The sequence below is a fragment of the Mastigoproctus giganteus genome, chromosome 4 (genome assembly GCF_048544385.1).
Source record: "Mastigoproctus giganteus isolate SK-2022 chromosome 4, ASM4854438v1, whole genome shotgun sequence".
NCBI lineage: Eukaryota > Metazoa > Arthropoda > Arachnida > Uropygi > Thelyphonidae > Mastigoproctus > Mastigoproctus giganteus.
This window is the reverse complement of record NC_143578.1, coordinates 164,268,133-164,293,343: the sequence shown is the minus strand read 5'-3', so window position 1 is coordinate 164,293,343 and position 25,211 is coordinate 164,268,133. Positions and strand designations below refer to the sequence as shown.

The 25,211-nt window shown below is 37.5% G+C and overlaps 1 protein-coding gene across 2 annotated transcripts in view; it reads left to right on the top strand.

Annotated features, from left to right (window-relative positions):
* LOC150087162 (dynamin-like) overlaps positions 1 to 25,211 on the top strand; it is a 307,901-nt gene that overhangs the window by 261,277 nt on the left and 21,413 nt on the right. For both annotated transcript variants that reach the window (XM_090372996.1, XM_090372997.1), the window contains 2 exons: positions 662 to 771; positions 20,969 to 21,254. In XM_090372996.1, coding sequence (XP_090229122.1) covers positions 662 to 771; positions 20,969 to 21,254 — 396 coding nt within the window. The remainder of the gene's footprint in view (positions 1 to 661; positions 772 to 20,968; positions 21,255 to 25,211) is intronic.

Sequence of the window (25,211 nt, the reverse complement as noted above, 5' to 3'; positions counted from 1 at the left end):
TTCAGTTTTTTAAATCTTACCATCCTGATTTTAAGCTGTATGTGTCATAATTTGTTCTAGATTTTCTTCCCTTTAGTTGTAGGTATTTTGGCTGTTCCCTTTAGTTATATACGTTGTAGGCATTTTGGCTGTTCATTATAGCATTTGAGTGAACCTGTTGTTTCATTCATATGTTTCATTCTGTTTAAATTTATAGATACCAGGTGTAACAAACTGTTAAAAATGGACTCTCCTTTCCTGAGATTTTGATGTTCACATTTATTATGGTTAAAAATTGAACTGAAATCTAATTGTGTTACATCAGAAGATGAATTTAAAAATACAAGAAACTGTAGAGACTTATATTCAGATTTATTATGTCTTAGGTAAAGCAGATAACATGATAATTTAATTGCCTAATTTTTTACTAACTAGTGATATTTATCATGATCCACAGCTTGATAAATCAGCCACAACAAATTTTAGTTCCTCTAATATATACAAAAATAGTTGAGTAAAAAAAAATGCTTTTGCTTATTTACATTTTAAAAGGAACTTTATGGCTTGTGTTCTGCAATTGTATTTATCTAAAAAATTGTGTGCATGTGCATGTAAATATCTTTTCGTGTTCTTAAATTACATTTTGTTGCTTATTCATCTGTTTATACTTTCCAAATATCAGGAGAAAGATAAAAAATATATGCTTCCACTGGATGGCCTTCAGGTCAAAGACACAGATCCAGGTTTCATGTCTCGAAGGCAAACTTTTGCTCTGTATAACCCTGATCATAGGTAAGCTGCATATTAATTGATATCTGGTGCATATGAGGAGTGATTGAAAAGTTTCTGGACTACCATATATTTCATTATTTGCAAATAAAATAAACATGATAACATTAAACTTCATTTATGGTTTTTTTGTTTTTTTTCCCCCCAAGGTTTAAAATGGTTGTCTGCTGAAACCAGCAATTTCAAAAAACTAACCACAGTAACAAAAAAACTTTTTTTTTTTGACTGTCTGGTAAGCAAATCTACAATTATGTCATGGCAGCATTGCACGACAATTAGCAATCATACAATAAGATCAAAAACTGAATTGCTAAATTCAAAAGGATTACAGAATCACTAAAGATAAACCTAAGCCTGAATAATCCGTAATTGTCAGCCACAGAAAATATTGATGTGGTTTGTGACTTGATTTTGAAAAGCTGTCTGAGTTACAGTACATAGCAAAGACACTAAGCATAACCTGTGGATGAGTCCATCACATTGTCCACAAATAATTGAGCATTAAAAAAATTGCACTGAAAGGGGTATTAAAAGATTTAAATACAGACCAGGAGAGGATAAATTGTGCAAAGCCAATTCTTGCAAATTTGCTCAAGATTCAGGTAGGTTTGTTAGTCAGCTGGCAAGCTTATTTGATGCCTTGTTAATGGATAAAACTTAAATTCATTACTATGATCCAAGGACCAAACAGAGTGAAACAGCACTGAAAGATACCCTTGTCACAGGGAATTTCTAATGGTGCTATCAGCTGCCAAGATAATAGCATTATCAGTTTTTTTTGGGAAAAGGAAGAGATATTCACTGAATATCTTCAAAAGGGTAAATTCATTACAAGTGAATGTTATTCATCTTTGCTATTGACATTTCATGAGAAGTTAAAGGCTCATGTAAAATTCTCAACACGACCCATGTCTAAATGGCAGTGCTTCCAGTAATGGAGAAAACCAACAATTTAAGTTATGAATTATTGTACCATTCATCCATATGTGGTCCCCGTAGATTTACTGCCTTTTTTCCTGCACTGAAAAAGGGGGAAGGACATTTGAAGTCAAGAAATAGTCAGAGGACCTAGTCGGTAGAATCTAAATAAGGGTCTAGGTAATATGAAGGAACATTGCATTGAGTGTATAGCCCTTCCAGTTATTATTTTGATTAAAAGTTGATTCAAAGCATGCATATATCATTTACTTTTTCTGTGCTTGTTGCCTTCTGTCCAGTGCAAAATACCAAAATCTGACAGTTCCAAGCAGACACGTTCTACTTCTCTACTTACCTTTTTGATTTATAGTGTTTCAACTTTTGGGATGGCTCTCTCATTTTATAAATTAGGGTTAATCTCCTGATTTATAAAAGCTAAGAGAGCTAAACATTCATAGCAGTTCATTAGGAAGAAAATTCAAAATTTCATACAGCCAATCTCAGATTTTTCACAAGAGCTGTTGGAATGCTCAGTCAAAATCACTCATGTTATAAGCATTCCAGAAACAGGATGAGACAATGGAAACTGGAAAAACAAGGTTCTCTGTACCAAAGTCTATCCACAGACCATCATTTTGATGGAAACCTGCCAAAGTCAGATTTGCTAAAGGATCCTAGCCCTTAATTTGGCTTTTAAAGAGAAATCTTTGTTAGATTTAGTAAGAGAGAGGGATTTCAATTTTATCATGTGCTCACCTGAAAATAATTCCAATTTGGAGGCATTTTGGCTATGTATTTCTCCATCACTCTGACACTCTCCATTGTGTATCTTACTAGTGGTTATTCCTGCCTCATGTTGAAACTTGACTGAATTTGCTAGTCATGGCAATGTTTCTGAACTGTTGTAGAATCATTGTTGACGACCTCAGTCTTCCAACTGTACCCGTTACTATTGTTTGATTTAAGTGCTAGACTTGAAGCTCTCAATTTAACTTCATTTTACTGCCCTATACTGTGACAAGACCAGAATAGCAGCTGACCAGAAGACCCTTACTAAAATGGGAATTTTTCACATGGTAGCTGAACTACTTTGTCTCTGAAATTAAGTTAAAAGCTAAAATTATACTGTTTGATAGCAATGTTAAAACAGTGGTTCTTTATAGTTCCAAAATGTGGAAATTACCTAAGAACATTATAAACAAACTTCGAATCTATGTAAATAAATGCCTTAAATATACAGCAGGGTTAGGTTGGCCATATGATAAGCAGTGCATTGCTGTGGGAAATAACACAACAAAAACCCGTTAGATGGAAAATACTGAAAAGAAAATGGAAACAAATTTGATGCACTTTGAGAAATGCTGACAAAGAAATTGCTTATGCTCCACTGGGAGCGAAGAGGATTAAGTAGTAATGATCAAAACATATCAAGAATATTTGAAAGAGATCTAAGCTGCTGAAGTGAAGAACAGAACTATTTTTTGAACATTTGTATTAGCAAGCTTATATAGCATCAGCCAAAAAAAAAACACACACACACACACACCCTTCTCATTTCACCCATCCACTCGCTCCAAATGTTTATCTAGTTCTGCCTTGAACCTGTTTAAGATACCAACTTCTACAATAACAGGTGGAACTTTATTCCAGCAATCAATCACACGCTGGCTAAAGGAAAACTTCCGCACATCTATCCTACAACTCTTTCCTCAATTTGAATTTATGCCCTCTCAGGCGATTATTCTGAGTAAGAGGAAGAATCCCATCAGCATTGAGCATGCACAAACCATGCACAATGGTTTGTGCATGGTTTGTTTATACACCTCGATCAGATCACCTCACAGGTGCCTAGTCTCCAGACACTGTAATTTGCAAAACTTAAGCCTTTCTTCATAAGAGCAACCCTTTGTTCCATTCACTAATCTTGTTGCCATTCTCTGTACTCATTCCAACAGCTCTACATCCTTCTTAAAAGGTGGCCTCCAGACCTGTATACAGTACTCAAGGTGAAGCCTGACCATTGCCTTATACAAGGGAATAATCACCTCCGTATCCCTGCTAGAAATTTCCTGTATATCATTGACAAGACACCATGAGCTACTCTGGCAGACCATCTGCACTGCTCAGAAAACTTCATATCTACCTGCACAATTACTCCCAGGTCCTTTTCACTCTCTACCACTGTCGGTGTAGTACCACATAGTTGATATGTTACTCCTGGGTTACTGCTTCCCATATGCAGTACTTTACATTTGTCAATGTTAAACTTCAGTTGCCACCTCTCAGCCCATCTGCTTAACTTTTCTAGATCCTGTTGCAGCAGCGTACTGTCATTAGTGTCATTAACAACCCTGCTGACCTTCGTATCATCTGCAAACTTAGACATTAAGCCTGACATACAATCATCAATATCATTAATGAATACAGAAAACAAAATTGGACTCAACACTGAACCCTGGGGGACTCCACTAATAACATTAGTCCACGAAGAGAATTGTCCATTGATTACCACTCTGGCTTCTCCCACTCAACCATCCCTTTAACCATAGCAGCAATTTGCCTCCAATGCCATACTGCTCCAATTTGTTCAGCAGTTTTCCATGTGCACAGTATCAAAAGCCTTTCTAAGATCCAAATATATGATATCAAAGTTATTCCTTGCATCCAATTCCTTTATGACCACATCATAGTATCCAATCAAATTGGTCAGGCAAGGCTTTCCCTTAACAAAACCATGCTGTATCCAAGCTATAACTGAAGTCTTGTCTAGATGATCCTGCAGTGCTTCTTTAACCAGTGCCTCCATCAACTTTCCTGGAACAGAAGTTAAACTAACAGGTTTATAATTACTTGTTTCGTTCTTTGATCCTCCTTTGTGTATTGGGGTCACGTTTGCACATCTCCAGTCTATGGGTACCTCCCCCGAGTCCAAAGTTCTCATAATTATGGCTAAGGGTTTGCTTACTTCCTTTGCTGCCTCCTTTAATATAACTTGATAGATCCTGTCCACCCTAGGGTGCCTTTTTTATGTTTATCTTCAACAATTTCTCTTCCACTTTCTTCCCAGTTACTACAAAATCATCTAGAGTTCACTGCCAGAGTTTAGCTCACCTCTGGCATTCCTCTCCCTGAATAACTCCTCGTGTGAATGTAGATGCAAAATACTCATTTACTTTGTTAGCCACCTGAGCACGATCATCAACAGTTGAACCATAGATATCCGGTGGACCAATCTGATTCATCCCCTTCCTTCTAGAGTTTACATAAGTAAAGAACGCTTTGCTGTTTTTCTTTTTTTTTTTTTTTTTTTTTTTTTATGAGAACCCCAAACACGAGAGGTATTAGAACCTATAGTACTTAGTACCGTGCTTGGGTTGGAGGTTGAGAAGACGAAAGAAGATATTTGTTGATATTGGACTTCAACTTCTGTAGATTGTAATTTTCAGGAAATACGTATGAAGGAAGTTTGTTCCAGAAAACGGCAGTTGAATGAATAAATGAGGAAGATGAAAAGTTGGTTCTGTGGGTTTGAAGTTGTACAGTAAATGGATGTTGGCTGGTGGCGGCACGTGTTCGGACTGTTTTGAGAGAGAGAGCGGGAATTATAGAAGCCAATTCAGAAGAACAGTGCCCATGGAAGTATCTGTAGAAGAGGCATGCAGCAGAAACAGTGCGTCTATGAGAAAGCGAGTGGAGAAACTCTGTTAGAGATAAATCATTAATTAACCTAACTGCCCTCTTCTGAATGGAATCAAGAAGCCTGAGAGAGGTTTTGGGGGCACCACCCCAGATGTGGGAACAATATTCCATGGCAGGGGGGATTTGCGATTTATACAGAGTGAGCAGCTGTTTGGAAGAAAAGTAATGCCGAGAGCGAAATAGAAAACCAAGTTTTTTAGATGCAGAGGAAGCAATATTTGTAATGTGCTTGTGCCAAGAGAGATTAGAAGTCAGGGTAATCCCCAAAAGAGATATATCATTTTGCCTAGAAATCGGAGTGTCACTAAAGATAAGCATAGAGCAGAAGAATCCTTTTTGCGAGATATAAGACAAGACTGAGTTTTAGAAGGGTTGAAATCAACTAAGTTGTCTTTGCCCCACTGGAGAATTACCTGAAGATCGGCATTTAAGGAATTGGCAGCAGATTTTCGAGAACTTGAAGCTGATTGAGCTGGACAAGGTTTCTCAAAATGGAAAGTTGAATGCAATGTGCTATCATCGGCAAAACTATGGATAGGATTTCCAGTCAATGGAAGAAGGTCATTGATATTCAAGAGGAAAAGAGTGGGGGCAAGAACTGAACCTTGGGGGACACCGGCATTAGTGGAGAAGTTAAAAGACAGAGAGCCATCTACCATCACCCGTAGTGAGCGATCAGAGAGAAAACTGGATAACCAATTACTAAAAACAGTTGGCAAACCATAAGATGGAAGCTTGTTTAGAAGACCGTTATGCCAAACACGACCAAAAGCCTTTGATATGTCAAGAGCAACTACTTGTGTTTCACCAAACCTTTCCATTGAATTAGTCCATAAATGGGTAACATAAGCCAGAATATCACCAGTGCATCGACACTGTCGGAATCCATACTGGCGATCGTTGATCAGACGGAAGGTTTCTAGGTAGTTTAAGAGTTGGCGGTTAATTGATTTCTCCATTACTTTAGAAAGAGTAGAAGTAATTGCAATGGGACGATAATTGGATGGGAGGGATTTGTCACCCTTTTTAGGAACTGGCTGGATATGAGCAAATTTCCAAGCAGAAGGAAAAACACCTTTGGAATAAGAAAGTGAAAAAAGGCGGCAAAGAATAGGAGTAAGTTCAGGAGCACAGGTTTTGAGAACAAGTGGAGAAATACCATCAGGACCTGGAGCTTTCTTAGCATCAAGATTCATCAAAATCCTTCTGATATCCTTTTGACGGAAGACCACAGGAGGCATAGAATGGAGCGTGTTAGGAATGGTGGGAGGTGTTTTACCAAGATCATTAATACATGAGCTCGAAGAAAAATGGGATGCTAGCAGGTCAGCTTTATCCTTGGCTAAAGTGAGAACAGTACCATCTGGTTTGGACAGAGGTGGGAGCAGAGATGGGCAAAAGTTGCGGCCAATAGCTTTGGCAAGAGACCAGAATGCTCGGCTACCATTAGGGCAAGAAGCAAGTTTTCTACTCTTAGCCTGTTCAAACTCTAGTTTGGACTGATTAATAACTGCTTTACAATTGTTGCGAGCTTTGGTGTAGGCAGAAAATGAAACTAAAGAATTAGAAACAAGCCAATTACGATATGCAACATTCTTCACTTGGACAGCCTTAGCACATTTATTGGAAAACCAAGGTTTAGATAAAGGACGAGATTTTAAAGTGGAGTGTGGGATAAAGGATTCCATTCCTGCAAGAATAATTTCACTGACACGATCTGAGCAAACGCTGACATCATAAGTTTTGAAACAGTAATCAGACCAAGGAAAAGAAGAAAAGAAGTCTCGCAGGTCATCCCATCTTGTAATGCCAAACAATACGAGGTTGGGAATAGCCATGAGATAAAGGTTCCATTGGAGAAGAAACAATCACCAAGTTGTGATCTGAAGTGCCTAAAGAACCTCTCACTTCAACCTTGTACTTAGAAGGGTTGTTTGTGAGAAAAAGATCAAGCGTATTGGCTGTATGATTAGGATTGTCCGGTATTCTTGTAGGTAAATGAACAATCTGTGCTAGGTCATTAGTAATTGCAAAAGCCTCAGCATCTAGACCTGCTGTGTCGGTGTGACTAGAAAACGGAAGCCAGCTGGAGTTGTGAACGTTAAAATCACCAAGGAAAACTACCTCACTGTTAGGAAAGTTGGACTGGAGAAAGTCAAGTTGCAAAGAGAGGAAATCAAAGAGCTCCAAGTGATTAGTGGAGTTGGGAGAACGGTAGAGACAACAGATGAATTTTACACAATGAGGTAGAGAGATTTTAAGCCAGAGAAGATCAAAGAGAGGAGATTCCAAATTGCCAAGTCTCTGACAGGGAATATCAGAACGGACATATGCACAAGTACCACCTTTGAGGCGAAAGGAATCATACAGCAAATAATTTGGACATCTGAGATGAGCAGTAGTTGAATCAATTGATAACTGAGATTCAGTCAGAAAAAGTACATGGGGTTTGGAAGACTGCAAGTGGAAATGGACATCGTTGAGATTGGAATTGAGACCACGTATATTTGTGAAATGAATTAGGAAGTCCTTGGGAGGTTTAGATCTTTTCGCAGGTAAGATTGCTTGGCATCATTTGCCAAAGATTTCTCGTAATCTGCCTTTGCCTGCCTAACCTCTATCTATCATAGGCTTCTGTGTCACCTGTTAATTTATATGTATCCCATGCATTTTTATTCTCTGCCACATGTCTAATTAGTTCATCTGACATCCATTTATGCCTAAATCTTTAACAATATTTCTTTGTTGGTATGAAAAGCCTAGTAGTTTACAAGATTAATTCTTTGAATGCTTCCCATTTTGAATTTGCTGTTGGTAACATCATCAGTTGGTCCCAGCGAATAGAATTTAAATACTGTCTCAGACCAACGTAGTCACCTTTATGAAACAAAAACCCTTCCTTTTACCCTTTATGGTAGTTACCTCTTTGAGTAAATCTCATTTCAGCACACTGTGATCACTGCCACCTAGAGGTTCCTTTATCTGCAAATTCTTAATGCATGAAAAATCACTACTGATAATCAGATAAGAGTATTATTCCCTCTAGTTGCCTCCCGAACATGCTGCTGTAGAAAACAATCATCCAATAAATCCACAAAAGCCTTGCTAGTGTGTGAGTGACCAAACCTTCAAGCTCTCATATAGGTTCAGGACAACACTGAGTTTGTAGCCTATTTCCTCACACTCCTTACATCGTGCACACACAAAGACATTCCCCTTGGCAATATCATGTCCCATTCCTGATTGCTCCACAAACATCAAACAAGCAGTGCATTTCAAAAGGCTGTGATTCAAAGGACAACTGCCCCCCCCCCCACCCTCAGTTCTCCCCTGAGCCAGAGCACTCCCATTAGTTTGAGCCTTTTGCTTTGCTACCCTGGTCTGAGTCATGATTTCTATTCAATTTCAAATAAAATTCCAAAAAAATATAACCCTAAACTTATATCCCAATGCAGTTATAACACTATATATATATATATATATATATATATATATATATATATATATATATACAGCAGGTCCCGTTATAACACGGTTCGCTTTACACTGATTCGCTATAACGCTGTTCTTATATTATAACCCATATCTGACTATAACGCTCTTTTACAGATTGCATTTTTGGCATATTAACGAAATCATTTCATTTGGTGGAGTCAATAGCTTGAAAATGAATAGCAAAACAGCATTAAAACGTTTCCCATGTCGACTTGAGAAATTTTCCCACGCTCAGTGAAATTTTTTCGCATGCTAATTTAATTGCAGTACAGTGACTTGTTACGTAGTTCCGAGATCAACATTTTAAAAAATGATCAAGTATATTGCTTGTAATATTTGCGTTATATGCATTTATCCGAAGTCTAGTCATCACTCAGTACAGTATTAGACATCATGCGTAACGGACAGTTTACTTGAACATTGTATCATAATTAAATGCAACCAACGCAGTTACATTTTCGAAGTGTTAATAATAGCCGATAAGAATGAAAAAGCAACAACGTCTGAGCACAGTACGAAGACTATAAATGTAAGAAAAAGACTGAATTTGAAAATTAAATTAGACGTTTTGAAGCGAATCGATTCTGGTCAAAGACAAGCGGATGTGTGCCATAATTTAGGACTTGCAAGTTTAACTGTAAGAACAATTATAAAAAAAAAAAAGAGTTAATTTTAGCACCTGGAAAGATAGCTGTCCCACTGCAAGCAAATAGGACTAGGCCAGCTATTAGGATTGAAATGGAAAGACTTTAACTAATTTTATTGAAGATTAAATGCAGAATTCAGTTAAGTTAAATATTATTTAAAAAAAAAGAGAGAGAGAGAGAGAGAGATTAGCCAATATGATGATCTGAAGAAAACTCACCTAAAAAAAAAAAAAAAATGTGGAACCATTTAAAACTAGTAAGGGCTGGTTGAATAGATTTAAAATCCAGGAAGAAGCCGCAAGTGCAGAAAAAGCCGAAACTTTCAAAAAAAAACTTGTTAAAATCATTGAAGAGGGATATTATGTGTTAAACTGTACTTCTCAACAAGTTTTTAACATAGATGAAGCAAGACTTTTGTGGAAACAAATGCCTAAAAGAAGTTTCATATTGAAAGAAGAAAAAAACATGCCAGGTTTCAAAGCAGCGAAGGATCGGTTGACTTTATTGTAGGGTGGTAACGCTGCGGGGGATTTAAAATTAATACCCCTTTTAGTTTATTTGGAAGAGGGCCAAAGTTCAACCCAAAATCGACACATTTTTCATGATTAATTCATTAATTAAATCAATTTAGATCAATTTAAATTCATGATTTTAATTGGAATTTTAAGTTTAATTTTGATACGTAAGTAGTTACCACATAATTATATACGTATGTAATGCAGAATATTTTATATGTATAAATATTTGAATATTAAATATTTTGACCGATATTTGTGCATCTTTTCACTACCGTTTATTAATGATTAGGAAATATCCTATGGCACCGACCACAACTCAAAAATACATATGTTACCTTATGGGAATGCGGCGCTTGCTTAGCTCGGATTCACTTAGCACTCTGTTTTTACAGAACGAGTTATCAGCGTTAAGCGGGGGTCACCTGTATATGTATTTCAGTATCAAATATTATCTCCAAGTTACGTTATGACTTTATATGAAGTTACATTATGTGACATATGGGTCATGTTCATAAAATTTCCTTCTGTTAATATTACATAGAGTGAACCTCAGTTCATTTCCTCATTCTCAAATCTCTTTGACAGTCTAATGGTTTTGCCACTTGTTACATGTTTGCAGGTGTCTTTATTTGAATCTCAGTTGTGGGGGAGATACAGTTCCCTATCATTTATGCTGGATTTTTTTCACTAGCATAACATGCAAAAGTATGAAATGTGATTCAAGCGTGACCCACAAGTATGTAAATCATGTGCCTGCAATCCAGGAAACAGGTAGTCAGAAATTTAACTTCAAATCAGTGAATGCAAAGCAACAAACTACATGGTTCTCCTGCTGTATATTTTTAAAAGTTAAGCATGTTTCTGATATCACATTCATTATTTCAAAAAACAAAACACTTTGATATACCTGATTATACTAATGAATGGTGGGTGGTGGGGGGGGAGTTATATGAAAAGTCAGTTTGTGTAACTTAAGTATTGACCATATGGTGAAAGGAAGTCTGAAGCTTTTTCTGCAGCAGGTCATTTATTTTTAATAATAAAATAAACTGCCTATGTTCCCTGTTCACATAAGTACCTATCCAGCTGACCTTTCAATTTTCCCAAGCTGCAACCTCAATTACCCATGGAAGCAACTTCAGTAATTGACAACTTGCTTGCTAAAATGAAACTTTCTATAATCCACTTTAAACCACTTCCTGTGAATTTGTTGCCCCTGGTTCTGGAATCATTTATAAATAGTGAAAATGTTGCCCTCATTCGTTTAATTTCTTTTCCTTTCTCAAGAGCATTACAGACCTCAATTAGGTCTAAGGCTCTTAGGTACCTGATTACTAAACTCTGTAGCCCACATACTCAGTCTTTCCTTCTGCAGGTGCCCTGTTGGCAACTGCACCAGATGTGTTACCTGTCCTTGAACCATTTCAAGAAGCTCTGTTTTTTGTAGATGTGGTCTCTATATTTGGACACAGTGTTCCAGTTGTAGTCTTAGAATTGTCTTGTGCAGTGAGATTATGACTGCCCTATTTTTGATGAACAAATGTTTGATAAATAATCAATAGGACAGCAATGGCCCTCCTGTTATTCTGACTGCACTGCACAGAGAACTTCTTTTTTCTGTCTGTGCATAATCTGTAATCTGTGAAACCCTTTCTTCGTCTACTTTGTTTTTTTAATTCAGCCTCACCAAGTGTATAAGTTATTTTGGAATTGCTGTTCTCCAAGTTTAAGACTTTGCATTTTGCTGCATTAAAACATAGCTGCCACTTCTCTGACTATCTCTGAAACCTAAGTTGTCCTGAAGAAACACTGCTTGGCACTAATTATTAAGAATATATTTATATAAAATATATGTACAAGTGCAGGATTCACAATTGTACATATTAAACATACTGTGTTAAAATTAGAAGAATATATCAGAAAACACTTACGAAATGCACAAAGTTACTAATAATATAGCTACAAAGAAAACAAGATGGTCTTGGCAAAACTTATTGAGACCATCTTGTTTCCTTTGTAGCTTTCTCCTGCTCAGTTCACTCTCACCCATGAGAAGAGAGAGAGAGTCACATAGGAGGGAACTACAAGTATCATGCTTTTGGAGAGTATAAAATCCAATAAAATATATATAAAGCAGGATTTTGTCCACCATGCTTCATCTCATCAGAAACTGCAAGGGATTTTCAATCAGAATTACTTAATTATGATTGGAAATCCCGATCAGGATTAAGTAATTTTTAAGCAAGAGTATTGTAAGAGGGGTGGGGGGATAATTCCAATTTACTCAGGGTTAGAGACGTGTTTTTTAGCAACAATTGTTTTTAACTTTAACATTTTGGAGCAAAACAAATCCAATTTTAGCATATGTTTTAGCATTTTTACTATGAATCACAAATTTAACGAAAGCATCATACAAGTTTCAATTGAGATTTCCTTTAGGTTTGTACATCAATCAGTTATAACTAAATTGTATGTTCTAAAGTATCTTTCCATGTCAACACTGTTGACTTCCCACCATACTGATTTAATTGCTTTAAGGATTTCCGAATTCTTCATGCTTTATTATAGTTGCCAAAAATAACTGAAGAATATCAGGTTTTGACTCACATTTAAATTGGAAATCATTTGACCCTTCAATACATTTGATAAATGGAAAGTTGGGGGGGGGGAAGGTTTTTTCTAAATAATGTCAGTGTTTGCTCTGCATTTAACAAGCATTTGTTCCCAGCTACTGAAGGATTAAACATTTCACTTAAAGCTTCAAATGATGGGCATCTAATTTTAAAATACATTTTGTAGTAGTTGACTTTAGAATGCTATGTAAATATTTTTTTTCTTGTACATAGTAATTCTGAAATTTCTGCTAGGAAAACACTATCTACATTATTTTGTAGACCATTTTTAATACAATTGATTTCTTCTCACAATAAATGAGCATGTGGATAATTAGATCCTTTTAATGAATCCAGTAAAGAAATGAATTTATCCCAAATTCACTTACATATTTACGTTCGATCATTATTGATGGATCCAACTCATATTTCTATTATTTTTTCTGTTGTACCAAGTGTCCTATTAGAATTTTTGAAGAAATCAAATAATGCAGGAGTGGCCAACTTAATTTGTGATGCGATCTACTTTTTTCCTTCAAAATGTGCCACAATCTACCATCTCAAAAATTTCATTGCACAAGGTGCACAAATTGAGGGATGGCTGTATATTTAAAATTCGTCATGATCGACCGAAATTAAATCCGCGATCAACACGTTGGCCTCCCCTGAAATAATGGATAGAAATATTTATCTAAATATTTCACCAAAATGAAATCATGACTTTCACCATGACTGAGCTTGGAATTAATTTTGCAGAAACATCTGAATGAGACATTTAAAAAAAATTTATATACTTTGACTTCATTTTTTTTTTTTTTTTATTCAAAAATATCATTTTTGTTTTGATTATCACTTCATTGAGAGATTTTAATTGCCTCTTAAAAATTAAAGTGTTGAAAATAGCTTGACAACATGTGGTGCAATTCGCACTCTCTAAAAAATTACAAGATGCTAAACATACTTTCTGTTCATAAATGGCAATACTGTTTTTAATAAAACCACAAATCCACAGCATTCCTTTTTATGTTACGTTTCATTTACTGATATACTAAGTTTATCCATTTTGTTTGATTTCTGCTTTAATGCTTTCTCTGCAAATTAACAAATATTCCCTCCTTAAATGGTCTGCACATTTAAGATCTGGGTAGATCCCCAAAACCTTGTACATATTTGTTGAAATATTCTCGCACTGCAGGATTATCCAGTTATTCCAAAGGAATGTTTGCTTTGAGCCCCATTAAAACTGTTTCTTGAACAAAAATGAACTTATTCTCCTTCATGTGCTTCCTGGCATGTGTAAAATTTCTGTTTATTGTTAACTGGTGACTCTGAGATTGACTGGCGGGAGGTTTCAATAGTGCTTAAGATGATTAGCACTTCAAAATACATTTGTCCAGATTATCCATCTTCTTCCAGTTTAGTCAACAATCACAATGTTTACACATAAAAAAAATTCCTCATCATTTATGTAAAAGCCTTCCCCTCTGAATTTTGCAGCTCACTCATGAATATCAATTTGTTCGCCCCATGATATTAGCATCAGCATTAGTAGAGGCATACGATGCAAGAAAGCAAGCTTATGCAGCATCAGCCAAAAAAAAAAAAATGCTCCAATTTCACCCCTCCATTTGTTCCAAGTACCTGTCCAGCTCAGCCTTAAATTTATTAGGCTATCCACTTCCACAACAAAAAAAGATGGAAGTCTGTTCCACCAATCAACTACCTGCTGGCTAAAGGCAAACTTCCGCACATCTATCCTACAACTGTCTTTCCTCAATTTGAATTTATGCCCTCTGAGGTGATTATTCTGAGCAAGAGGAGAAATCCCATCAGCATTGAGCATGCTCAAACCATTCAAGGCTATACACCTCAATCAGATCACCTTGCAGGTGCCTAGTCTCCAAACACTGTAATCTGCAAAATTTAAGCCTTTCTTCATAAGAGCAACCCTTTGTTCCATTCACTAATCTTGTTGCCCTTCTCTGTACTCGTTCCAACAGTTCTACATCCTTCTTAAAATGAGGCCTCCAGACCTGTATACAGTACTCAAGGTGTGACCTGATACAAGGGGATAATCACAATCTTATCCCTGCTAGAAAAATTCCTATATGTCATTGACAAGACACCATGAGCTACTCTTGCAGACCGTCTGCATTGCTCAGAAAACTTCATATCTGCCTGCACAATTACCCCCAGGTCCTTTTCATTATCTACCACTGTCAGTGTAGTACCACAGAGTTGATACTTTACTCTGGGGTTACTGCTTCCTGTATGTAATACTTTACATTTGTCAATGTTAAACTTCATTTGCCACCTCTCAGCCCATCTGCTCAGCTTTTCCAGATCTTGTTGGAGCAGCGTACTGTCATTAGTGTCATTAACAACCCTGCCAACCTTCATATCATCTGCAAATTTGGACGTTAAGCCTGATATACCATCATCAGTATTATTTATAAATACAGAAAACAACAATGAACCCAACACTGAACCCTGAGGGACTCGACTAATAACATTTGTCCACGAATAGCAGTGTCCATTGATTACCACTCTCTGTCGTCTCCCACTCAACCATCCCTTTATCCATAGCAGCAATTTTCCTCCAATGCCACACTGCTCCAATTTGTGCAGCAGTCTTCCATGTGCAACAGTATCAAAAGTATTTCTAAGATCCAATTATATAATATCAAAGTTATTCCCTGTATCCAATCAAATTGGTCAGGCAAGACTTCCCCTTAACAAAACCATGCTATGTCTGAAGTCTTCTCTAGATGATCCTGCAATGCTTCTTTAACCAGTGCCTCCATTAATTTCCCTGGAACAGAAGTTAAACTAACAGGTCTGTAATTACTTGTCACCCTTTGATCCTCCTTTGTGAATTGGGGAAACATTTGCACATCTCCAGTCCATGGGTACTTCCCCTGAGTTCAAGGAATCTCTCATAATTATGGCTAAGGGTTTGCTTACTTCCTTTGCTGCCTTTAATATAACTAGTTAGATCCCAGGTGCCTTTCTTATGTTTATCTTCAACAATTTCTCCTCCACTTTCCTCCCTGCAGTTATTACAAAATCATCTAGCTCACTGCCAGAGTTTAGTTCACCTCTGGCATTTCCCTTCCTGAATAACTCCTCATGTGTGAATGTAGATGCAAAATACTCATTTAGTTTGTTAGCCACCTGAGCAGGATCATCAACAGTTGAACCATCAATATCCAGTGGACCAATCTGACTCATCCACTTCCTTCTAGAGTTGACATAGGTAAAGAACTCTTTGCTGTTTTTCTTTGCATCCTTTGCCAAAGATTTCTCATAATCTGCCTAACCTCCTCTGTGACTTGGTTACAGGCCAGCTTATATCTATCATAGGCTTCCATGTCACCCATTAATTTATATGTATCCCATTTTTTATGCATTTTTCTTCTCTGTCATTTGTCTCATTAGTTCATCTGACATCCATTTAAGCCTAAACCTTGAACAATATTTCCTAGTTGGTATATAAAGCCTAGTAGCTTCCAATATTAATTCTTTAAATGCTTTCCATTTTGAATTTGCTGTTGGCAACATCATCGGGTGGTCCCACCCTATAGAATTTAAATACTGTCTCAGACCTCCATAGTCAGTCGCATTTACAAAAGCAAAACCCTTCCCTTTACCCTTGATGGTAGTTACCTCTTTGAGTAAAACCCACTTTAGCACAATGTGATCACTGCCACATAGTGTTTCCTTTATCTGCAGATTCTTAATGCATGAAGAATCACTACTGATAATCAAATGAAGAGTATTACTCCCTCTAGTTGCCTCCCGAACATGCCGATGTAGAAAACAATCATCCAATAAATCCACAAAAGCCTTTCTAGTGTGTGAGTGACCAACCCACAAATTCCAGTCAATATCTGGAAAATTAAAATCCCCCATTATAGACACTCCGATTTACTGGCCCACTCTATTTCCCTGTACAGTTACTTATTATACTCATCAGAGTCATTAGGCTTATAACACACTCCTACTCTCAGTTTTGATTTCCCATTGCTTATGTCACACCAAACTGACTCGACACTGCACTGTCCAGCAATGTCAACTGGCTGTACCTCCTTGGATTTTGTGTTTCTTAACTAATAGCATAATCCCTCCTCCCTTCCTATCCTGTCTATCCTTCCTGTACACAATGTACTCCCCAAATTCCAGTTCTGCATTCCTTATATCTGTGCGACACCGTGTCTCTGATATCCCAACAATATCAGCCTTTGATGTTTTGACCAACACCTCAAATTCATCAAATTTATTTACCAAACTCCTAACATTGGTGTACACACAAGTATACATACACCTGTTCCTGTTCTTAGCTACTCTAACATAAGTCATGTGTTTACTTGTACTGCAATGACTCCCAGCAGTCTGTGAAATCCCCTGCATCTTGTTTTCCAGGCTGCTGCTCATTCCAATAGAAGCAGTGCAAGAATCATTTTCACCTCTGCCAGTGGCTACTGTTAATCTATTAGTCTTTGTATCCCCCCCAATCTAGCAGTTTTCCGATCCACCTAACACTGCCTCTATAGCATCAGCAAATATTCTTGCACCCTTTCTATTTAAGTGTATCCCATCCCTGTAGAAACAGTCTCTCCTGTTAACAAGCACAGACCATGCTAAGAAAAATTCTACCCCTTAAGCCTTGCACAGTCTCTCCAGGGCTGAATTGATCGACAAGGCTCTCATCATATAATCCCTCCTATCGTGTATGGGCAGAATTGCACACATTTTCAAATTCTTATTAGGATTTCTAGAAAAATAAATATTTTTGTATTTTTACTGAATAAAATTTTAATAAACAATTATTTAATAATCTTTATGTACACAATGAAATTACGAGTGTGGTTATTATTCAGAAAACTTACCTGACATCTGGTACGTAACATACCAATTACGTGAAAAATTGCAGGAATCAGAATAACTTAGAAAATAGGTTGTCAATATAAATCAGTTTTAACCACCAAAAATAATGTATAATGACAAGCAGCAGGCCAAGCACACTAAGTGAACTTACATAGCGACTTCTGTTTTGAGTTTTTCTGCCTCCTGCGTATGCCTTCCAAAACTACTTTAAGGAAGGCAAATTTAGAAATGGAGCCATCAGAGCACTTAGTATGTTAACAGTTACTCTGTTTATCATAAAGAATAATTAATTTATAATTTGTCAAATTAAGTACTTACCTTGATAAAAAAAGAAAAAAGAATATTTTAAGGTGTTTGCATTTTTTATAGGAATTCTTAATTATCACATTAATGTTGCATTTATTGCAAAACGTGGGGGGGGGGGGGAAAGGCCTCTCCCCTGGGATTTTCCACTAAGTTCTATTTTCTTCTAATTTTTGGCAAAGTTTGTATTATTTTTCAAATACATGATACTTTTTTTTACCCCTCCATGTATGGACTTAACAAATTTAATAACATGTTTTAAAGTTTTCTACTTCTCTCTCTCTCTCTCTCTCTCTCTCTCAGGATAACTCGTCGGGAATTTTTTTGGCTGTGGCAGCATAAGCCTCAGGCTTCCGTGCACAATATGGCTAATAATACTACTAAGTGCTTTTCTAGAAAAATAAATATTTTTATATTATTTCTTTATATTTATTTTATTTCTTTTATATTATATTATTTTATATTATTTCTTTATATTTTTTATATTATTGAATTTCTGAATAATACTCTGCTTGACCAGAGCCAGAGGAGATTACACTTAACTGCGACTGTTTTATTTCAGCCAGTATACAAGTACAGTAGTGTCTCAAAGTACACAGTCCCACTCTCACGACTGACCCCCTAATTCATACTTATGTTCGTGATTGACAGCTTCTCTGTTTTATGATAGCAGTCTGTGATGTGTGAGAGGAGAAGATCAACATCATAATGGAAATGCAGTATCTTCTTTTTATTCAAAAAGAGTAAGAATTCCATCTTATACATCATCTACAAAGGGTATTAGGAAAGTTTTGCAATATGACGCAACAATGAATCACAGGAAGCTGCTTGTTGCTGCATGTTGAGACATGTTCATACGTGCATAGTAGCCGCCGCGCCAAGTCGATGGGCTCAGTTATTCATTAGTAGTGAGAGTGTAAAGTGCTTGCGATGGCATCGTGGTCACGAAATGAGATAAGGACAGTTTTGCGGTATAATTTCGTGCGTGGTTTAACCATAGACCAGTGCTTAGAAGAAATGACTCTTGCACTACATGATGATTGTCCACATCGTACAACGATATTCAGGTGGTGTAGAGAATTCCAAAGGGGAAATTTCACTCTGGAGGATTCTGAGAGGCCGAGAAGGCCACGAACGTCAGTTACAGAGGAAAACGTTACTGCTGTGAGGAAAATGCTTGACGAAAACAGGCGAGTGACCTACCAACAGATAGAGGATACTTTGGGCCTAAATGCACCAGCAATTCGTTCGATTCTGCAAGATCATTTGCACATGAAGAAACCTTGTTCTCTCTGGGTGCCGCATCAACTGACTGAAGAGCAGATGACACGACGTGTGACTTGGTGCCGGGAGATGTTAAAAAAGTTTGATAAGGGACAATCTCGGTATGTGAACAACATCATGACAGGTGACGAGACTTGGCTGTACTATTACGATCTGCCGACCAAGGCTCAAAACAAAGTTTGGGTCTTTGATGATGACGACACACCCGTAATTGTCAGAAAATCCCGATCTGTAAAGAAGAAAATGATAGCTGTATTTTTCAAATCGAGTGGAATTGTGGAACGTGTCATTTTGGACACGCAGAAGACAGTCACAGCTAAGTGGTATACTGAACAATGCCTGCCTAAAGTCATTGGATCTATGAAGAACCTGCGGCCAAATGGACACTTGGTACCTCCATCACGATAATGCTCCAGCTCACCGCGCCAAAGCCTGCACCGAATATTTGACCGCGACAGGACTGAAACTTCTCGAGCACCCTCCCTACAGTCCAGACCTTGCTCCCTGCACCTTTGCACTGTTCCCGCATGTGAAAATGAAGCTAAAAGGGAGGCGGTTTTCCAGTGATGAGGACCTTCTACGGGCTTGGGACAACGAGTGTGCTTTACTCCCTAGTGAAACTTGGCAGAACTGGTTTAAAGATTGGTTTCGGAGGATGGAGAGGTGTATTGAATGTAGAGGAAATTACTTTGAAAAAATTAAATAAACAAAGCTGTATTGCAAAACTTTCCTAGTACCCTTTGTACTTGAACTAGATGATACCTTATATATTAGTAAAGACGATGTGTGTCTTTGGCCTAAACAGGGCTCCCCCAAAAGGCACCCTTTATGAGTTTGGACTTGTTGTACATGGTTTATAGGAGTTTGTCTAGTTTACCTTAGTAAAAAAGTTTCCAACGGCCTCCGTAGCCGAGTGGGCAGGAGCGGGAGTGCAGTAGCACACGCTCTTTGAGTAGACCGGGGTTCAAGCCCCTGACTGCTGAATACGGTCGATCTGCCAACCCGCACTGGACCAGCGTGGCAGATTATGGTCCATTTCCCTCAGCATGAATTGTTGAGGAGGCTTCCACCCTGCAGTGGGTTGATAATGGCTGCACTTTACTTTTTTTACTTTTTTTTTGTAGTGTCTCAGAATATGCAGGATACTATTTATGGTAGAAGAATCATATGGACTATGATTCTTCTATGCAGGATACTATTTATTTATGGTAGAAGAATCATATGAACTTGATCTCATAATGCATGTGTCTATGTCCAGCACCACACCAGCCTTAATACTCAAGTTGGGGGGGGGGTAAGAACCCTTTGGCAAAACTGATGGAACTGCAATATTCCTGTATAACTGGCTAATTAGATCTTAGAATAACAAAGTATTAAAAAATGACAAAATAACAGAGCTCTAAAATGAGGCTTGGAACGTAAATATAAGTCCAATCTAGCAAGAAAGTTTGGATATGTGCTAATGGCAAAAGGAAGACTGGACTTACTAGGGGTTACCCCCCACTATGAGATGGAGCCCTGATAGATAAAATCCTATTCTATATGATTTATATTCTTATTCTGTTTTATTTTATTCTATAGATTTTGCACCTTCTAAAAGCACAAGCTGAATAGAAGATAAGATGATCTTAACAAGCTTTTCACAGTTCATTGGTTTTTATTTTATTTTTTCCTTGGTGTTCAAACTTTTATACACTCTTTGCATCCATTATTGCTTATTGGAAATATATTTGCACTACAATACAAAATAGTAAAATTTCAGTAGCAAAATAAAATTTCTTACATTTGAATTTAATAAATTACTATTGTGTAAATCGGATACTGTATACCTTTTCAGGAATGTTTATAAAGATTACAAGCAGTTGGAACTGTCATGCGAAAGTGCAGAAGAGGTTGATAGTTGGAAAGCATCATTTCTTAGAGCTGGTGTATATCCCGAAAGATCTTCCTCAAGTGTATCCAATGGTGATGTAGGTGCAGGAGAAGGTACAGCATCAATGGATCCACAGCTTGAAAGACAAGTAGAAACTATTAGAAATCTTGTTGATTCCTACATGAGAATTATAACGAAAACATTCCGGGATCTGGTTCCCAAAATTATTATGCACCTCACTATAAGTAGTGTACGTTATATACTTATTTATTTTGTATACTTTTCTTAATTTTGTCTTTTTAACAACTATATCCTCTTTATGGCAAGAGCAAGTTGAAATACAAATAGAAATGAGCAATGATGCATAATAGAAAAACTTATATTTATTTAAGGTGCTGTATGGAATGGTGTACTGTAGTGTAACTGCCTTCTTAAGTTCATTATTGTGATTATGTCTGCAGTCCTTCAGCTGTCATTTAAGTTTTCTCCAAGCTCTTGTAAATGACAAGGCAGTAGATTTGAATAGCGTGTGTGTGTGGGGGGGGGGGGGGTAAAAAGTTTGTAGCCCAATATAAATCGCAAAAGTTTTCGAGAAAGACAATATTGCCAATCTGTGACTGACTCTTCTTGTGTGTATTCACAGAAAATTTCAGATATGTAACTATATTCTTCTCTTTACAGGGGATATTAAAGTGCAGAAGGTGAATGAAAATGTCAACTGTTGAGAGAATCGAGCACCGTGCAGCAGGGCTGTGCAAAGGTACCTGGGGGCCTGGATAAAAAGGGGTTAAGGGGCCCCAGTGCAGTCATTACCTTTGTTTAAAGGGAATGTCACTGAAATAAATTCATGAAGACATGCAGCAAACATTATTGAAATCTTGTTCTTCATATGCCATATTCGAAAACTGGGTTGCAGAATTTTAGTGTGGATGAAATAGTATTGAAGATGCACCTGCAGTTTGACACCTGTTACCATATTCTTCAAATTCTCTGAATTTGGATGCCATTCATGATCTAATCACACAAGATCACAGTATAACATTGAAGCACATTGAGACCGCATTCAACATCTCCCACGATCAAGGTCACAATATTGCGTTGAATGTTTTAGAAATGAAGGAAGTTTCTTCGAAGTGGGTCCCTAAAGCACTATGCAGATCAGAAGCAGGAAAGAGTGAAGTGTTGCCACGAGATTGTGCAGCATTTTGAAACTAAAGCTCAGTTTTGTAGGCAGTATGTCACTGTGGACAAAATATGGGTGCACTACTTCAACCTTAAAACAAAAGAACAATCAAAACAATGGAAGCATCCATCTTCTGGGATGCAGAAGAGTGATTGTGGCTGATTTGCTAGAATGAGGTGACACTATCAGTGCCAAGTCTTATTCTACCCTACTGAGAGGTTACCACAAGGAATTGAAGCTCAAGAAGTGCGGAAAATTGGTCGAAGGAGTCATCTTGCATCAAGACAATGCACCAGCACGCACACCACAACATTTGTGACTTGGGCAATACTGCATGACTGTGGGTTTGAACTATTACAGCAGCCACCCTACTTACCAGATTTGCCTCCATTAGCCTGTTTTCTGGTCCCAAATCTCAAAAAGGACTTGAAAGGACAGAAATGTTTGACGGTGATGAATGCAGTCAACAACTGGTTTGAGTTAAAATTTTCTGAATTTTATTTGAGCAGGTTATGAAAGCTAGTGGATTGTGCCAGAAAGTGTTAGCTTAAAGGGGGAACTATATTAAAAAATAAATGGGTTTTCACAACTTTCCAGCATTCCTTCTATGCGAGGCTAGAAACTTTCAACCTTCCCTTGTACAGTGTGAGTTACACATTTTTAATCCACATTGATTCTTGTCCCCTTAGCATAAGGTTATTGAAATGGGGGGAGTGCATATTAGTAGTAGCAACAGTAGTAATAGCAAATGATGCAAGAAAACAAGCATATATAGCATCAACCAAAAAAAAAAACCAGCTAACCCATCCGTACCTCCAAGAATTTGTCTCGTCCTCCCTTGAATTTATTCAACCCATTCACTTCCACAATAACAGATGAATGTCCGTTCCAACAATCAACCATCCTCCCACAACTTGAATTTATATCCCCTCATGTGTGTAGGCTTAGCAAGTGGAAGAATACCATTAACGTTTAGCTTATTCAATCCATTCAAGGCTTTAAACACCTCAGTCAGATTTCCAACCATGTGCCTGGTCTCGAGACACTGCAATTTTGCAGAATTGAAGCCTTTCTAGGTAAGACCACCCTTTTGTTCTCTTCACAAGTCTGATGCCCTTCTCTGTACCTGTTCCAGCAGATCTGCATCCTTCCTAAAGTGAGGCCTGCAGACCTGTATACAGTACTCAAAATCTGGCCTAAACCATGGCCTTATACAAAGGGATAATCACCTCCTTATCCCTGTTAGAAAGGTTTATGTATATCATTGACAAAACACTATGAGCTGTCCTGGAATATGGGTGCACTACTTCAACCAAATGGATGCAAGAAAGCAAGCTTATACAGCATCAGCCAAAAAAAAAAAAGCTCTTTCCATTTCGCCCATGCATTCGCTCCAAAATTTGTCCAGTTCCTCCTTGAATTTATTTAAGCTCAACTTCCACATGGAAATTTGTTCCAGCAATCAACCACCGCTGGCTAAGGGCAAATTTTTGCACATCTATTCTACAACTGTCTTTCCTCAACTTGAATTTATGACCCCTCAGGTGCACAGTCTAAGCAAGAGGAAGAATTCCAATCAGCATTGAGCTTGCTTAAACCATTCAAGACCTTACACACCTCAATCAGATCACCTCGCAGATGGCTAGTTTCCAAACGTTGCAATTTGAAGAACTTAAGTCATGTGCATGTGTGACTGACTGCATATATATATATATTTTTGGGGGGACAGGGATGAGGACACCACTGTACCCATACAAGTGTACATTAATCTGTTCTTACAGCCACCCTCATTATGTGAAAACAGTAACATAAAAACTTGTACAACAGGTTTGAAAAATCAGAAATGAAGATAAACACATGAACTTTAAATTCTTATTTATTGCCTGGAATTTATTACTATTATTGCTTAGTTTTTGGTTGTTTAGTGCCCTTCAGCATTGACTATAAGTAAATAAGGAACATTAGTGAGTTTTTTTTTTTCTTTTTCTTTGTTTTTTTTTCATGAAATCCTCAAACACGAGAGGTATTAGAACCTATAGTACTTAGTACTGTGCTTGGGTTAGAGGGTGGGAAGACGAAAGAAAAGAAGATATTGGTTGACATTAGACTTGAACTTCTGTAGACTGTAATTTTCAGGAAATACGTATGAAGGAAGGTTGTTCCAGAAAATAGCAGTTGAATGAATAAGCGAGGAAGATGAAAAGTTGGTTCTATGAGTTTGAAGTTGGACAGTAAATGGATGTTGGCTGGTGGCATCACATGTTTGGACTGTTTTAAAGGAGAGAGCAGGAATTACAGAAGCCAATTCAGAAGAACAGTGCCCATGGAATTATCTGTAGAAAAGGCATACAGCACAAACTGTACGTCTATGAGACATAGAGGGGAGAGACTCTGTTAGAGAGGAGTCATTAATTAACCTAATTGCCCTCTTCTGAATGGAATATAGAAGAAGCCTGAGAGAGGTTTTGGGGGCACCACCCCCAGATGTGGGAACAGTATTCCATGGTAGGGCAGATTTGCAATTTGTACAGAGTGAACAGCTGTTTGGAAGAAAAGTAACACTGAGAGCGAAAGAGAAAACCAAGTTTTTTAGATGCAGAGGAAGCAATATTTGTAATATGCTTGTGCCAAGAGAGATTAGAAGTCAGGGTAATCCCCAAAAGAGAAATATCATTTTGCCTAGAAATCGGAGTGTCACCAAAGATAAGCATAGGAGCAGAAGAATCCTTTTTGCAAGATATAAGACAAGACTGAGTTTTAGAAGGATGTTGAAATCAACTAAATTATCTTTGCCCCACTGGAGAATTACCTGGAGATCAGCATTTAAGGAATTGGTAGCGGATATTCGAGAAGTTGAAGCTGATTGAGCAGGGCAAGGTTTTTCAAAATGGAAAGTGGAATGCAATGTGCTATCATCGGCAAAACTATGGATAGGATTTCCAGTCAATGGAAGAAGGTCATTAATATACAAGAGGAAACGAGTGGGGAAAAGAGCTGAACATTGGGGGGGGGCATGAGCATTAG